Genomic DNA, 18,825 nt, shown 5'->3' with positions numbered 1-18,825 from the left:
TCGTTATAGTAGATTCGGTGTGCTCCGCGGCAGGGAAAGCTGGCGCGGAACACTCGCTAATCCCCGCAACAACGTCACTTAGCAGTAGTTTCCGGGGTTGAAAACTCACATTCAATTTGGTTTTTCGTTTAGGGCATTCTTCTTTCAGATGACCTGCCTCGTGGCAGACGAAACACAACTGCGGTTGACCTACGTATGTTATTTGAGCAGGGAAACCAGCTATTTTTATTGATCCAGGAATATGTTGTTTAATTTCCATTTTTACTGCCCTAATTCCGTTGTTGACTGGGAAGGGAAAGGCTGTACTCCACTGTTCGTTTCGTATTGAGGCAATGGTTCCATATCGGTTTAGCACTTGTGTCACTACGGAGTTTGGTATTTCCGGGGGGAGGTTAAATACTCGCACTGTGAATGAGGGAAAATCCGCTTTGCTAATTTTAACTTGTGTGTTTTCACCATTCTCATATTTAAAAGGCACTTCCCCTTCATATGTTTGTACTATTCTCTCAAATAAGTTAGGAGAAATTACCTTAAGATAAAGTGATCTTTCCTGTGTGTTGAGCTGTACCATGACCAACTGATCTGCTGTTATCTTTAACTGTTGTTGTATCCATCTGTGCAGTTCCATTGCTGTAGGTCTCGTTGCTGTTGTCTCAAATTGAACCTTGATGGTGTTGACACGACGAAAGGTCGTCATTCTTGTTGAAATTCACTTAAAGCACCACTATTTATATTAATTATATGTATAGTGTCTGTTATTAATGTACCTTATTTGACCGCACTATGTCACTTACACTATAAATAATAAGAAACTTTACGTGCTCGTAATCAATCAGTTCTCGTCACGGTACACAAGCCGGATCGGAAACACACGACCTTCCTCTACCGTGGTCAGAACCACACTGATGTTCACTTATTAGCAAGTTTCTGTCTGCCATCTCGGCTCCTCGACTATCGAGCAATATCTCGAACGGATAAATAGAGAACTCTGGGTAATGTACCCAACACGTAGTTCTAACGTTTACCACCTACGACGTTGTGGGCTGATCATCTTATTTCTGCCCCCCACGGCCAGATGGTGCTGGCCGCAGTTTCGCATCCTATTATATATTTATCCATGATGTCATCTTAACTGTAGTTGAGTTCAGATAGAAATAATTCTGCAGTCGTTCGCTTCCTTCAAGTAATTCTTTCCCTTCAGAGCGGTCTGTAGGCCTATATAATGTAATACAAATTAAATTGCAGTGCTGTAAAAATTACTAATATCGTGAATGCATATCATCTTTAAATTTCACTTAGTCTACCTATTGAATTTATTTAGTTATCAAACTGAATTTCGTTTATTACGATATAATTTTTTCAGTTCATTCGATAACGCTATAACCGGGTTCAACATACTCACCATGAGTTCTATGTCGCCATCTAAAATACTAGACCCTCCCTGAGCCCTATCGTTGAGTAGAGAGAGTTCCAGTCCCTTCGTTTCGTCCTTGATCAGGATCCTTGATGTGACAGGGTAGTAGTTGCCTGCGATGTGGTCTAATATTTTGATATTCGGAGTAGGCCGAGAATCTCTTTTGCGTTCTAGAAGTTCGCGTCCGTTTGAGTCTGTGTAGAAGGTTCCGTGACTCGCCAAGTCGGATGTATACCCAGATAGGACCTCTTTTCCATTAGAATATCTGAAATAATATGCATATATAGTAAATATGCGTTTGTTCATACTGTAGGTTAGAATATTTATAATTAGCGTTAAATGGAGTAAGCATTGCCGGATAATTAATTATGTAGGCATAGGGACTGATATTCGTTTCGCACTTGAAGGAAGTCTTGCAAAAAAAGCAGCTCTTCTAGGTAGCTTCGAAGCTATGTATTTGCATAATCTTGGAGCTGGCAGCTAATTTGCCAGTTTTTTTCTGTGATCCTAAATATAAAATGTTAAATACTTGTACGTTTTAATCATTAGGGATCAATTTATACCAGTTAAAGTTTCTCTAATTGCCTATTTGGCGGATAAATTCCTATTTTACTCATACATGCCTACTTTCCGCCTAAAATGCTACGTTTATATCTTTCTTATTTGTTTCTGTTATTGTAGGAAATCTATTCTTTACACTATAGTGTGTTTTCTCGTCGTTATAGCAACGGCTACCACGATTGAAAATTAATTTTACTGGATTCAGAGTTGCGAACCTAGATAAGTATGTTGAAATATTGCAATTAACTGCTCTAGTGTTGTAATGGCAGCCACTGTCTTCTGTGTATGCTACAATGCATGTACAATTCATATGCAAAAGGCAATGTTAATTAATATACATTACACGAAACAAATCACTGCATTTGAAATGTACTGAACTTTTTAAACAATTAAAACTTCACTTAACAAAATTAAATATAAATTATTCCAATTGAACACGAAATATTATCTACTAGTGCCTGAATCACCTTTAGTCCTTCACATTGCCTCTGATTGAGGTTTTGGCTGATATGTACAGCTGTCAAAAGAAAAAGTGGCCGCTCTCTAGAAAATAAGTTTCCTTCGGGTAACTCCGCTACAATTCGGAGACAGACGATGTTACATGTTTTTGGACCACGTTGCCTTATATCTACAATTATAATTAAAGTGTTCTCCGTGTTGCTTTTGTAGCGTAATGACAGCGTTTCGGACCGGTATTCGTGAGGTCGTGTGTTCAAAAACAACCTAGTGCTTTTCATGTTTTTTATTGTTTTAAGAGAGAGAGAAAATATAATTGCTCCCGTCTCATTTATGACTGATTTAGTAATTAACATCAGGTTAATCAATGTATTACGCCAAGACTAATATGATGTTGCCACTTCTTATGAATGACTGTGATGTGAGTCATGAAAGAGCTTTGCAAAGGATGAGATGAGATGAGATGAGATGGGATGGGATGGGATGGGATGGGATGGGATGAGATGAGATGAGATGAGATGAGATGAGATGAGATGAGATGAGATGAGATGAGATGAGATGAGATGAGATGAGATGAGATGAGATGAGATGAGATGAGATGAGATGAGATGAGAAATAACGGCGAGATAGCACAGAGATCGCAGTAGCACAACAGTCAGTCAACGGACAAGATTTGACGTACCTATGTTTGAGCCAGTTGAAGACATGTTTTAAATATGAATACACTGTTTGTAGGCTACCTCTTACTTTTTTTCTAAGATTTTCGTTTATTTCGGTTACTTAAAATGTGTACTGTAATGATAGTATCTTGTTGACTAAGTCTTTGTGGTATATTTGGAATTAAAGTTACCTATGTAGTCTGCGTTCTATGTTGTGTATCCTATTTTAGCCTATTTTCAATTTTTTGTTGGTTATCATACTAGTTTTTGTGCCTAGAAATACTCAGTTTGCTTACAACATAATAGCGTACTTCAATCATTTTATTTCATAAATGTAAACAACTGTTAGTCGGTTACATAATACAGCAGATTTCATGAGAAATTCACTATCATATTTCTGAGGTGGAATATCGAGCACCGTTTTATTATTGGCTCCAGTGCTTATTTTAACTGGAAGATTTGTCATTATCTACAAGATATTTTAAGAAATATATTATGTAAGAAGTCTTACTCTAGTAGAATTGGCCCGATCAACCATTCCAATTCTGCGTTATTTTCCTCGTGATAGACTCTGATAACTTGGCTTGCCCAATTTGAGAATGTCTGGTGAACCTCATCCACAACAGGACCTGAAAGAAATACAGTAATGTTTATTATGATTGTAATGATAATAATATATTTATTATTTATTTATGGAAACGATATTAGGTCTCTGTATTAACAGGCTGTCACAAAGACTGAAGGTGGGGTGGTTATTGTGGACCCACGTTGGACGCCATTTGAGGGTGGGGGCGTCTCGGTGTTGCGTGAGATTCACTCAGGGTAGCCGAGGTACTGTTGTGGTATAGGATGATGTCGGGAATAATACCAAGCCGGCTGCTTATATGAAAGGCAGTGTAAACTCCAAAACTATAAGTTTATTGTCGTAATCACTTGGTAAACCCTAGAGTATGTATTTCCGGCTGACTTATAATTCAATCGTTGGTCGCACTTCTGTATCGACTCTATGGCGGCTCTGAATAAGCTCTATCCGATACTACAAATTCAATACTCTGTCCAGTACACTATGATCGAAGCTCCTAAACGTTGACGAGTGGTCTCGCCGATGACAAAGTTCTATCTATCGAGTCTTCGCCGGAAGAAAGACTATTAAGTTGGGCCGCCGACACGAAAAAAAGATGTCGCGCCGTCTACCCGAAGAAAAGTAGTTATCCTGTCGACACGAAACGAAGTAGTTATTCTGCCCTGTATGTAGGGCCGCCGACACGAAAAGGAGTAGTGATTGTGCCCTGTATGTAGGGCCGCCGACACGATGAGATGTTGTGATTCTCCCCGCTCCCCGTCACCCTTATTTATAAAAACCTATCCTACGCTAAAACTAACTATCCTATTGGTTAAAAACTACGTCACTTAACCGGCCTAAAATCTATTCTCTATTGGTCCAAAGTGACCTCATAAGCTAAACCAAGATCTCTCCTTATTGGGCGCGAAATATGTCATCTCTAAATTTAGACTTTGGACTTCCCACAACATCTAATTAGTTCGAAGATCTTGGAGAACCCCGTTCTTTGGAAAACCCAAGCTTGCAATTGCTTTCCCACGGGTCCAGTCTAACTCCGGCTTTTACGCATCGCCAAGTGTCTATATACAATCACGCACAAGGTGGCCCTAAATCTGTCCGATGCTGACAAGTGACGAAACACCTGTGTGAGAAGCTAATTCTAACGAAGTCGCCAGAACATCCCCGCGAATACATGTAATAAAAATATGGAGATATCACTTCGCTAATAAATCGGTTTCTCCCTCTCTTAATTCCTGCTTCAAGACAACCTATTGTACAATAAGTTATTGACAGTACAAATAAGAGATGTTTAAGTTTAAGAGAGTCGCACAAGAATGACGAGAAATATGGTAGATATAAGCATGGTAAGTTTCAAGTCAATGTAGTCAGATCAATGAAAGGTAAATGTAATACTTCTGTACTGCGTTTTTCCCTCATTCCTATGGTTGAATATCAGGCGATTGGAACACCACTCATCTTCGCCATTTCCTTCCCTTTCCTATCATCCTTTCCTCATCATCCCTTTTCTGGTTTTTCAGATCACTCTACAGGCAGCCTCCCGGAACTACTGGCTCTCTCGACCGGCCTCCTTGGAATGAAACTAAACGACATTGGATGGCTTCTGCAACGAGCACCCGAGGCAGACGTACTCGGGGAGGATCGACACACGGGCCTTGGGGGAAAATGGCCAAAGCAGGAATGGTATATAGATTTCTGTTGGCTGTAGGGACCGGTCGTTAGAGAGTCATGTGGTAGGTTTGGTGCGCGTCGGGGATCTATGGCACGCAACTCATTCCGCATCGAAGGTTACGCAATAGATCTCAACAGGTCGCAGTGCTGGGCCATCTGTGCCCCCCTCACTTAAATTCCATTCCATTCCAAACCTTCTGTACGCCATAAAGGCACAGAACCTCGTTTTAACCGTGACAAAGTTTTTTTTTTTTAGTTATTTTAAGCATTCTGATTATTGTATTGTGTTCCTGTTTTGTGAAGGATTTTAGATAAGGGCGCAAATAGCCATAATAGCTGACGCGCCCTTTTTTAAACCCCACTAACTAACTAAAGGCACAGGCTGGGCATGAAGGAAGAGCTCGTCAGTAGAAAGGGGTGGTGTGATCAGGACCGCGCCCCTGACCTCAGAAAGAAGAATGAATGGACCCTGATGCCACTCTAGAACAGTGGTAAAGAGAAAAATCTCTCAACTACACAGAAACGAATACGGGGGTCTTCTAGTCCGTAACCAGTTACTGTACCTACTGACCGAGCGAGGTGGCTCATACGTTATGCAAGGGAAGGCATTCGGAAGGTCCACTGTTCAAATCCCCGAACCGACCAAAGTGAATGTGGTTTTCCACAGTTATTTAGGCAAATTCCTATCTTCCTTTCATTAAGTATATATTGAAGCTGAGTGTCACTGTTATTTTGTGTCTGCATCTGTTGTATCTATTGTATTTCAAATTGTATTTTAATTGTAACATTCCTTTTATACGTTAGATTAACTTATTCTGCTTTGAATTTGAATTCTATTTGCATTGTATTGTTTTCAATTTGCCACACATTATTATGATTTACTTGATTAATTTCTATGACAATGGTAATGCACACTTTTCTTGTACTTATCGTGGTGTAGAAGAGAAGGATTGAAGACCTTAACTCCACCAGAGTAAATAAGTAAATAAATAAATAAATATACTCTGAAAATAAAACTTGAATTCGGACAGTTGACTAAACAGCATTACCATTTTTAATTGATTACTTTACGACACTTTATGAACTGTTGTGTTTATCTAGCGCCTGAATGAGATAAAGGTGATAATGCCAGCGAAATGAATCCAGGGTCTAACGCCGAAACATACCAGCGTTTACTCTTAATGAGTTAAAAAATACCTCAACCAGGTAACTTGTTCCAACCAGGATTTGAACCTGAGACCACTCGTTCCACGGTCAGGCATGCTAACCGTTAAGGCTCACTCACAATGAAAATTAAACATAACGTAAGCGTTAACTTAAGAATATAAACGTTACGGTAAAATCAATATCATTCACGATGGGAACATAAACATAACTGCAAACATACTTGGTAACCATGGAAACATAACAACTACGCCATTTCCTCATATTCTGTCGTATACTTCAGCGCTTCACAATGTGTTCTGTTTGCAAATCACGTAAACATAAGCATGAAAGTTTGGAGTTTGCAAACTTTCATGTTAACGTCTTACGGTAATGTTTATGTCAATGCTTATGTGAATCATTGTGAATGATCGCATTTGGTAGCCTGGGCGCAAACTTCTTTGTTTATGTTACGGTTATGTTTAATTTTCATTGTGAATGGGCTTTTACTCCACAGCGGTGGACAAACATTACTAATTATTACCATTCTTTAGAATTATATTTACCTTTATAAATAGTTATGTTCGGTTGGTTAGTAATGGGTTTCCGTCGACCAATATGATCGAAGACGTAAGCTCCGGAAGCACTCGTGTCATAGTAGTAGAAATTATGTTGGATGGGAATCTCTGTGCCAGCAGATTTGATTCCCTTCATCAGGCCAGTTGTTTCATTCATAAATACTTGGAACTTCTGTTAAAAAGAACCAAAGGTAGAGCATTTTGTACACATTAGCAGATAAAGATGTTGGTCAAAGCGATAAATGCTTACGGAACATTGAAATAATATTAATATTAAAATCATTGTGCAGATTTTGTAGTATTTTTTTGACTGAGACATGTGGCACAACGTGATAGAATAATCTTGATGCGTAAAATACAAAATCATAGCTAAAGATGTATATAATTCTACTGGCGTGTATTTGACTTTTCCTCATTCACCCATATGAAGCCAGTTATACAGACAAATATTTAGCTACAGAGTCGTTGCACAAAGTGTGCCACAGATTTGTCTATGCTATGATTAACCGGAACTTCCGGAGAAAACCCCTGTGTTATCTGGATCACAGGCCTGTCCAACACAAGTTATAAATCGGGGTACGCCGCGGATCAAACCCGGATCAACAGGATTATAATCCAAGCGCTCTAACCACTAGACCACCGTGATGGCTTACGAAAGAAATGTAGCTAATAGGCTAACTAAATCTCGAAAATTCCGACCTTCTATTTTGTACACGTAGCTATGGACAGAAACTTAGCATAAACAAGCATTTTAAAAGTCCTCTTGAAAAAAAAAAGTTCCATTTATTCGGATCAAATTTCCGCACATTTAAAGGACAATAATTATTATTATCATAATACACTGCTCTCTTAAATTCACTGAGCATATTGGGAATTAAATCAATATGTTTCCCAATACTCGCTATGAAATGTTTCTTATCAAACCGTTTTTATCTCGAAAAGGAAGCAAAATCGATAAAATTGATATTAAACTTTTTTGTTTGAAATATCTAAAAGAATAACTTTCTGAAATGAATGACATTACTTACAGTTCCCGGCTGAATGAAGTGACTACAGTTCGTGGTTTCTGTCTGCATAAATATGACATAAAGAATTAACATTTTCGAAGGTCCAGTCCCCTCCCGAATGGAGAGGGGCGTACACCTCAGACCGTTGAGGAGACGGGAAAGGGGGCTTACAACTCAGACCGTTGAGGCGGGTTACTGTTGGTGTAGAATAGTACACGGGTTCAGAAGGATGGCGGGGACTGGTCGCCAGGTTATTAACGGTTAGTTCGGTGCGGCGTAGGAGCAGTCGGTTGGTATGCAACTCATCCCAGAGGGCGCACAATAGAGCTATGTATGGGATGTTTCCCTCCCGCCTTCATAGAGAGAGGAAAGAAACATTTCTGAAGATTTGTATCTGAAATCTGTATGTGAATATTTGATGGTAATACTCGTGTTATCTCACTGGTCATTAATGCCGGCGTTATCGTCATAAACAGCACCATATCCACAAAAATAACAGTGCGTTGCAGTTAGTCCATTTCGAGCCCTAGTCTTGATCCAGATTTGCTCCTAGCATTTTCATATCATCAACTCATTGTCTTAAAAATACTGGCCAAATTTCACGAGAGATTCCCTGCGACGGGAGTATGATCATTGCGGGGTAAGAGGAGAGGGTAAGCTAGTAACTCAACATCTTTGAAGGAGCAGGTGAATGGGGTGGTGTCATTGGCCGACTGGGACAAACAAAGCTCAGTCAATGGCCGGCTAGTACAAAAAACGGGCTCAGTCACTGGCCTAGCGGTTCCGTGTCGGAATTTGGTTAAAAGAGTGGGGCAAATACTCGCATTCCTTGCTCGGATGTTCTTCTGAAATGCCAGCAGTACAAGTAGTCTCTGTAGTTGGAAAGGGATCTAAATTATATTACTTTTAATATGAGTAGACATACCTTTCCATGTACAATTTCAATCATGTTCGTTGTAACAAATTCAAAGCGCATGTTTCTTACAGTTACAGAATTGAATACATAGAACATCATTAATCGGTCATACGTTTGTCGCCATATGAGTCAGTGTAAATTGGCATTCCTTCTCGTCCTAGGTTGCGTTGTATTAGAATAATTTGTGTTAGATAAGGGTTGTAGCTAATTCTCAGTAACCCTTTCACTGTATGAAGAAAACGTGAAAAGCTTATCGGTTTGCTATAAATATTGGAGAGTTACATTACAGCTTGTGTTTTGTAACATCACGAACTTTCGCCTTACCTTTCCAATAAAAGGCTCGCTGCTCTTTTCCACATCTTCGAAACAAGAGCTGATTTTGGTGACGTAATATGATCGGAATCCCAGAGGCGGCAGATTCTCTGCTTTGAACACCAGGTCGTGTGTTGCAGTGCTGTTTTCTCTCTCTGGAGCTGCGATTACTTCTGGTGGGATTGGAACCATCTGCGTTACAAGAGTCGTTGCTGTGAAAGAAAACAGATCAGTCATGAAGATGACACATGCGTTATTGTTTATTCCCTTCTTAACCTTTAGTGCTTAGACTATGGTGGGTAAACACATAGGAAGATGTAAAGAGTTTAAGGTAATATGTATTTGTTTACTCATATATTAAAGAATTATTTTATTTATTCATTTACTTACTTATTTACTTACTTTATTTATTTATTTATTTACTTACATATTTTTATTTAGTTATTTATTTACTTATTTACTTCTTTATTTATTTATTTAATTAATTAATTTTATTTCTTTATTTATTTGTTTATCTATTTATTTATTTACTTACTTTATATATATATATATATTTATCTATTCATTTATTTACTTACGTATTTATTTAGTTATTTACTTATTTACTTCTTTATTTATTTATTCATTTTTTCATCCATTCATTCATTATTTATTTAATTAATTTAATTAATTAATTAATTAAATTTATTTATTTAAGATAATATTAATTTGTATTAAGGTTGTATCAGGTTCACTTTTTGTGATGAATTAACAATTTTTGAAATACCCATTCCTGTATGATCGCTATTTTTTACTGTCCATAATATTTCTTGACTTTCATGTTTTAGCTAAACATGATGCTTGCCGATTGCAGGGGACTTGGTCAGCGTGTTATAAATATCTGAGTAGGTAAACATTGGATTTCTTCAATATTGACAGAGCAGTACACTACTCTAATTGTAAGAGACAGAATAACCTAAGAAGTCAAACAGAAAGGAACTAGTTTGGACGCACATCAGTAATAGTGAAATGGCAGCAGCATGTTTTGATATGTCCATTATAGGTTACGTCTTTATGTCAAGCACATATATTTTATAACTACAGTCTTGAGATGGTAGGTAGAGTACATCGGACGACGAAAGGCTAGACGAAAACAAAGTTTCACTGACCTGGGAAAGAGAATAGGTCACACCTTGTTTTCAGCGACGCTCGAAAAAGATATTAAAATATTTGACTCTCTCCCATTTTTCTCCTTTTGATTAATAAAAACTGCATTTGAAATTTTGAGTTACTGTAGTTCATATTCAAACAATAAACATATTACTTCCTTGACAAGCAACTAACAATGTGAAAAGTATCGTAGATTATCCTCAAGATATACGAGTAAGTACGGGAAATACACTAGACAATGTATTCACAGTTTCGCCACCTTTAGCGCAGCAGTGAATTAACAGTATATTATGCAACGAGCCTATAATGATAGTAATTAAGACGCGAGGATGTTTATGAAATGAGCGCAAGCGAGTTTCATAATTTTCATACGAGCGTCTTAGTTACCATTATAGGCAAGTTTAATACGACTTTCATGTTATTTTTATGTGACTAGGGAGCGAACTGACCTTGTGCAATCTCGTAAATTGTGAGATGTGCGCAGACGCGAAAGTATTGATTTTTTCCGGGCAACGAATGTCGACAACCTTGATATAATCTTGAAATTGAATTCGACATTGAAAAACGAGATGACAAATTGAATTTATTTGTATATTATTTACAATTAACATAACCTTCTGCGACAGTATTGGATTTCCAGCCTGCGTGACGTTTTGCTAGTTGTCTTTCGCTTACATATCCGAGAATAATCGAAAACCTGAACTTTAATGAATAGGTGTACTTTAATGACATGCATTAAAGGACTGCTACCAGGTGTATAATTACTACAATTCGGCATGGTCGAGCATAAAAGTATTAACTAAGTGAAAATCAAGATGTATTTGATTATATAAATTAATAATCCAATATACACATAATTCCCATTTCAGATAACCAGAATATTAACTCGTCCCTTTGATAGGTTCAATTACAGTTAACCCAAACTTTATTTAATAACTAACATTAAAAAGTTGAAAGATACCAAAAGTAGTCATGATTTGTGAACATGGTCTCCAATGATCAATTGAAGGGTTCAGAGCCATAGTGGCCAAGCGCCATTTATTGAAAACGGAGAAAGCAAGGGTTGAAATTAAGTGAATACCATAGTTAAATGAAAATTGACATATCATTTAGTTTGAATGTATATACTTTATATTAGTTTCTATATTTTCCCATTGAATTATGGTGATAACTTCATTTTAACCTTTGTTTTTTACGGTTTTAGTAAATGGCGCTTGGCCCTCTACGGTTCTGAATCCTTCAATTATAAGTTGAACTAAAATATCAGCTTGGATGACAGGGATTGTAAAGATTTAGTTTTTCTTAGTTTTCAAAATAACACCCGTTGTCAATATTACAAACTTTCACGCCTACGCGACGTAAGATACAAGTTACCTTACATTTGTTTCTGAATTATATAAGCTACCAAGCGACCTGTGGGCCCGCGCTGGAGAGAGTAATAGTGAGTAGATCGACCTTCTGGCTGTGGTGAAACCGATAGCAATACAGCGCATGCGCGGAAAATCAACAGATAAATTCAATCTTATTGGAAACCTTACAAAACTAAATGTACCATTCTGTGAGATTACAATAAAACGTTACACGCATACTCGTATAATTACAAACTATATGAAATGATGAGGGAATTTTCACACTTTTAATCCATTTTCGGATACAGTAATGACTAGTATTATTTTGCCAAAATAGTATGTATAAAAAGAGACGGAAATGCCGTCTTGGCAGTGATCTTATGAAATAATATAATGTGTTACCAATTACAATATAATGCATGTCTCACCATCGGGTCCCTGCACCTTGTAGGTACCGCCTATGACAGGCAGCCTCACAAAATGGGTGACTTCGTGGCTCAGAGGGTTGTACACCGTCACAACAAACCTGTCCTCTGTTTCTGTGATGTCGCATGCGCTCACGTTAAGTCGTAGGCAGTTGAACACCTCCACAGCGTTGTTTCCATTGCTTGACATCAGCTGACTGAAATATTAAGGAAGAAGTATGTGTAATACAGAATTGAAGCCTCAGAGATGAAAACCCTGCGAAGTGTTGTACAGAAGACACGAAGAGACAGGATACGAAACGACATAATCAGGGCAACTCTGAAGGTTTAAAAATTAAAAATACAATTAGGAAATAAGAGATTACAGTGGTTTGGGCACCTTAACAGAATGGAAAGGAAAAGACTGCCAGAGGTGATATTAAAAGAGAAAGACTATCAATGGGAAGACCACGCGAAAGATGGATAGTTCAAATTCAGAAGAACTTACAAGAACGGAGATACAAATGGGATGAAATAAACAGGAAAAATTTGGGAAGACAGAGACGAATGGAGGCATATTTGGAATCGACCTTCCAAAAGGATGACACGATAAGAGGATGATGATGATGATGATGATGAATATGAATATGTGTAATAATTAGGGAACGGATTTCTAGTTGCGTAGTCCTACCTATTTCTTTTGCTACGTCATAGACGTATGTTATTCAGATAGAGTAAAGATTGATAACGCTGTGATGCAAGTAATATTGTGATAGTTTCTTTTGAGAATTAATTACAATTTTACTGAGCGAGAGAAGGATTGGTTTTGTCAGCAACGTGTCAACGAACATTCCCTTAATACGTTGATGCAAAAAACCGATCTTCCTCTCGCTCAGTAAAATTGTAATAAACTCTCAAATAGAACTATCACAATATTACTCATATCACAATTTTACCAACCTTTACCCTAGCTCTACATTTCATGTACACAGGAATCCCCTATTAAAATTCTATAGAACTTAAAGTGCCTAAATGAACCATAAACTCATATAAATGCCTAAAAGCTATATTTGTGTGTGAAGCGTCTTTTTTAGTACTTTTCGTATATTTAAAATAGAAATACCGGTATTAAAATGCAAAAATACTAAAAGAAACAACTAAAAAAATGGTATTCAAAATTTAAAAGAAAAAAACCTCACACACAAATCTGGTCTAGTAAGTTCGTTCCATACTGATCTTAGAAGGGGAAAGAAGAAGATTTTGCCTAATTTCTTGAAACCGAAGTTCGTTTAGAAAAGTCTATCAAGCATAAAAGGGGCGGTAGGTTGTTCTGGTTAGGCGAGAGGTTACAAATTAATTTCCGCATCAGTGCACCCCCGTTATGAGAAATGAACCTGACCAATTACCAAATCAGTCTCTTTCACAGATAGAATTTGAGTCTTCAGGTCAGTAGCGCTCATTGTCAGCACCAGTTCTTTGTACAGACCGAGAAATAAAATTTGGGCCGCCTAATTTCACTAAGTTGCAGATACAACGCATCGCGCATATGCAGTAAATAAGAGCTCCTAAATGTATGCTACTTGTGGACAGTCTTGAGAAGCTTGTTGCCTACATAGAGGAGGGCTGCTACCAAGATTCGGGTCATTTTTTAATTCCTTATCGGTACATAAATTCCACCTAAAATTGAATATTTACTAAAATTAAAATTATTAATTGAATTAGTTATTTCTATAAAGACTTATTCAAAATTACAGCAGCAATCAGATCTTCATGAAAATGACCCTACACCACAAATAGAGCACTTTCAGAAGTGCTGTGAATAGTGTGAAGCTTGCTTACATCTTAATAAATGCATAGAATAATCCCCTTTCTTAACAGAAATATATGTTCAAGTGAGACGAATACGATACCGATTCGATACGTTCTTCACTGATTTTTTTAGCAAAAAATGAATTAAAAGCCCTTTTAGAAATGACTGATTCAATTGCTTATTTTATACAAACTCCTGAAAGTCTTAAATTGGAATTTATGAAGTGTTAAATCTATCTTTTTTCGCAATAAATAAATCCGTTCCCTAGTAATAATAAACCTAATACTTCATCTAATGTAGCATAGGTCCTATTCTTTATGCATTGCCTTCTTTATTATTTTGATATCATGATGGTCTCATTGTAAACCACTTTTTGTATAACTAGGAATACTTACGTTGCCGTCAATGTTTATTCTCGATTGCCTTCTGTATGTTAAGCGTAATGTGCATAACCTTCATACTTGTTCATCCATTCATAATTATTCCACCCGTTCCAGACTTGACATATATTTCACCAAGTACAACTATAGTACTACAAGCAATAGTTTTATTTCCGTATCTTATAAACTATATAATTCTTTACCATTGCATATAAGAAACACGTCATATTTCACTTTCAGAAGGATGGTGAGAAGGACTTTGATGGCAAATCCAATCTACAGTGTCAATGATTTTAGCAATATTACGTTTTAGATACTATTTGTTTTAACCTCATGTAATTGACAAATCTGTACATATTAATCTGATTTTATACTATTTCTTTTAAAGCTTTTAACCTGTTTTTGTGATTATCTGGTGATTTTATATTTATTTTTTTTATTCTTACATTTATTCATATTGTGGTAGCCATGTATTATATATATATCTACTCTGACATTGTCTATGGCTGTAAATCGCTGGATGACATTAAATTCTATCTATCTATCTGTCTGTCTGTCTGTCTGTCTACCTACCTACCTACCTATCTATCTATCTATCTATCTATCTATCTATCTATCTATCTATCTATCTATCTATCTATCTATCTATCTATCTATCTATCTATCTATCTATCTATCTATCTATCTATCTATCTATCTATCTATCTATCTATCTATCTATCTATCTATCTATCTATCTATCTATCTATCTATCTATCTATCTATCTATCTATCTATCTATCTATCTATCTATCTATCTATCTATCTATCTATCTATCTATCTATCTATCTATCTATCTATCTACCTACCTACCTACCTACCTACCTACCTACCTACCTACCTACCTACCTACCTACCTACCTACCTACCTACCTACCTACCTACCTAGCTATCTATCTATCTATCTATCTATCTATCTATCTATCTATCTATCTATCTATCTATCTATCTATCTATCTATCTATCTATCCATCCATCCATCCATTAATATAGAAAGGCCTGTAGCGTGAAGGCGGCGAACCTGGTTAGTAGGTCACATCTGCAATTTGTCCCTTGTCAGTGTGTTGTCCTATGTCTCTTATACAAGGAAAACTCAGCTCGGATTCCTCGCGGCGCGCATGCTATACCCCTTCTTACCGCCTGCAGTAGGCGTGAGAGCATGCTGGGAACGGGAGCATACGTCATCTGCGCGAGATAGTCACGCCCGCTGGTATATGCGCACTGAGTTTTCCTTGTCGGATGCCTATAGGTGGAGTCCAGGCTCGTGTTGACATCGCATCAGGATAGACTCATATGGCGTTTACTTTGTGTCAGTTGAGATAGGCCGTCAATGGAATGATTAATTGCTTTGTGACTGATACGACTGTCTGTTGCTTGAAATACTGATTAATAGATTTATGGACCGACCGAACGATGGACTAATTTAAACGCGCTGAAATCATTTATAAACTTATTGGTTCATATACAAGGTGGATCAAAAGTCGCTTTCCCCAATATTAATTCTTAGGTTTCATACTTGTACACACACACAGATGTCATACCTTGAATAAACGAATAGCTGGTGTATTAAGTGGTGGGTGTTCGTGCGTCAATTGTTTTGCCTATGTCATGTCTTGTTATTGTTGTTGTTTTGTTTGATTATGTTGAGTTGCGTCTTTATGCAATAACTGCCAGTTTCTTGCAATTAATCGCAAATTAACCAAAGAACAACGTGTTTTTGTAGCGTAGCCTACTACAAGTTTGGTGGAAGCACAGTAAGAATACATTGTGTTTAGGGAAAAAGGGCCTTCACTTTTAACTTCTGTAAAGGAATGTGTAGCCAAATGTAAATTTAATGTAATTAAATATAACGAAGTTTTTGGTGAAAGTTACTTTTAACCCACCCTAGTAGTTATTGATAAATGTTATTGGTGGACTTATTGATGTAACGATGTCGCCAATACAGTGAATGGCTTATAGGTTAATTAATTTCATTTACTTAACTGATTCATATTTTGGTTGATATTTCGACATATTTTTCGTCATAATTATCATTATTTAGGTTTATTTCTTATAAGTCATTAATCTCGCTAGATCTGTATTTCTTCAATCATCACTAGGCCTGTGACATTGGAGCATGTTTACGGTGAAAGAGAGCAAATTCACTCCAGGATACATAGGTACACAGAGTACGCAGCACCGCTCCGTCTTCTACAGTACAGTCTGGCGAAGAGAATAATACACACATCCCTTTGAATTACATTCCATCTTTATTTAACTTCTTTCAACTATTAGAAAATTCAATTCAACACATGTGGGCTTAGATGTATTGTCTACTGCGTGTTTAGTTTGTAATTACAGTGAACAAGATGCATTCTCAACGTTCGAAAGCGAATGTGTGTCTACTACTGTCTAGTATGGATTTGAATGCAAAAAAGGTGCGAAACGACAGGTGCATACGTGAAATATTTTACATCATTCAATTCGACATCTAAATTATCTACTGTGTATCTGTCATCCGACAGAAAATTATCTACCTAGCAGGGTTAATTGAACCCATTATTTTTTTGTAATACATATTTCATTTTTGTTTCAGACTTTGTTGCCTACGTCGTCTTGTATACTATTTAGTTTAGACACAATATAATTCATTACTATTTTTTTTTTCCACCAGTTTAACTCCAATCTTTTCTAAACTTTCAATTGGATGAGGAATAAATCCTAAATTTGATACAATATAATGACACTGTTGTTCAATATTTGGGTCACAAAGAAGGAATTGATCTATATCTATAAAAGCTGCATCATTCTTATCGAACATCTCTATCACCTTCTTTACGCAGGAAAAACGTTTTGCACATTTCCTTGTTCCAGCCGTTTATGTTTCATTGTACTTACGTGCCTTTGAACATTTTATTCCTTGTTTTTAGCAGACGTAATGCTGACATTGCAAAGTTTACAATAGACATTGTTATTTAGAATGCAAAATAAGTCTGCACCATACTATGAAACTAAATATTCTAGTTTCCAAGACGTGTTTCTTTCCTTCTGAGCCACACTGCGGAGCGCACTACACTTCACGACAGTTTGTATTATACATGGACATCATTTTATTTTTACTAACATTTTTAATATTAACTTGGCTATACCTCTGGATGAACACCGTTTGCTACCCCCCTTCCACGACTGGAGTTCGATCATACTGGCATAATATACAAACAAATCACTTTACTAGGAATAGGAGGGAAGAAAAGTAGTTCATCCATTTACGTAAAGTAGGAAATATCGCGCTTTTGAGTTTGATAATTTTCATTAGGGTTTTGTTTAATCAAAATACAGTACAGTATTAACAATGAGTGTTTTTTACTCACGAACTGAACTGTCCATGTGGACGTATTCATTATGCAGTGTACATTATACTACCTACAGCACATTAGCGTACAATATAGAGAATGAAGTGAAATTAAAAAATAATCATAATATGTATATTTAAACACATGTTTTAAATGGTGGCCGTTCATTTCGATACAGGTTTCAGTTCTTTTGTGCATATTATCGCACTATAGACTATTGTACCTAATCCCAATTACCAGTTTCGTCCTTCGTACTAGTAACTCATACTGAAATAATTCTGTACCTACTCTACAAAAGAGTACTTTGCGTACTGTAAATTCAATCTTCACTTCTGCCCGATCCGAAAAGATAAAATTACTCAGACATACTATCTGCTTTCCGTCCAAGTGGTTATGTCGTAGGGTCGTAGATAGGGAGGAAATCATGTGACAGTTAATTACTTAACGAGGCCCTTTTATTTAAGTTATTTTAAACAGTTGTATAATATTATGTAGACGTCCAATTCCTAACAGAAATTAATGTTCTCAGAAAAGAGCTAAGACAGCCCAGCCACTAGCTGGCGAATAAAAGCTGGTGGGGGAAACCGGGATACGACGTAGGCAAATGGACGACAATATACCTGTGCGAAAATGATTCAATATTGAAAGCTCTTTCGTCACTGGAAAACGCGAACATATTTTTGGAACGTACTGTTTACTATGACCGTAAAGCTACAATGAGTATATATGCGGTCTTGGATCTGTGTGGAGGACGGTTGAACTTCATTTGTAGAAGGGGTGGGAGTGAAGTACATTCAAAAACTCAGGTACAATAAAAATTGAACTAAAATAAAATGATGTCCCTGTACTTGAATGAACTGTACCGCGGCGTTGTGTCGTCTCCGTGCACACATACCCTTGCGTACCATGTGTATATCCTGTAGTGAATTGGCTTTTTTCACTGTAAACATGCTCCAATGTCACCGGCATAATTATCACATGGTTACTAGTAATTCCTCCTGGTTAACTTGTTCATAATTTTAACAACAGTCTTTTGTTACCTACTTTTTAAATTTTGGATTAGA

The 18,825-nt window shown here is 36.9% G+C and overlaps 1 protein-coding gene across 1 annotated transcript in view; it reads right to left on the bottom strand.

Annotated features, from left to right (window-relative positions):
* LOC138712048 (lysosomal alpha-mannosidase-like) overlaps positions 1-18,825 on the bottom strand; it is a 62,806-nt gene that overhangs the window by 13,636 nt on the left and 30,345 nt on the right. The window contains exons 10-14 of the mRNA XM_069843438.1: positions 12,224-12,417; positions 9,310-9,509; positions 7,051-7,234; positions 3,602-3,719; positions 1,403-1,679 (exon numbers count right to left, since the gene is read on the bottom strand). Of these exons, the coding sequence (XP_069699539.1) occupies positions 1,403-1,679; positions 3,602-3,719; positions 7,051-7,234; positions 9,310-9,509; positions 12,224-12,417 (973 nt within the window). The remainder of the gene's footprint in view (positions 1-1,402; positions 1,680-3,601; positions 3,720-7,050; positions 7,235-9,309; positions 9,510-12,223; positions 12,418-18,825) is intronic.

This window comes from Periplaneta americana, chromosome 13 (assembly GCF_040183065.1).
Source record: "Periplaneta americana isolate PAMFEO1 chromosome 13, P.americana_PAMFEO1_priV1, whole genome shotgun sequence".
Classification (NCBI taxonomy): Eukaryota; Metazoa; Arthropoda; class Insecta; order Blattodea; family Blattidae; genus Periplaneta; species Periplaneta americana.
The sequence above is the reverse complement of the archived record's forward strand: the minus strand, read 5'-3'. Positions and strand labels throughout refer to the sequence as shown.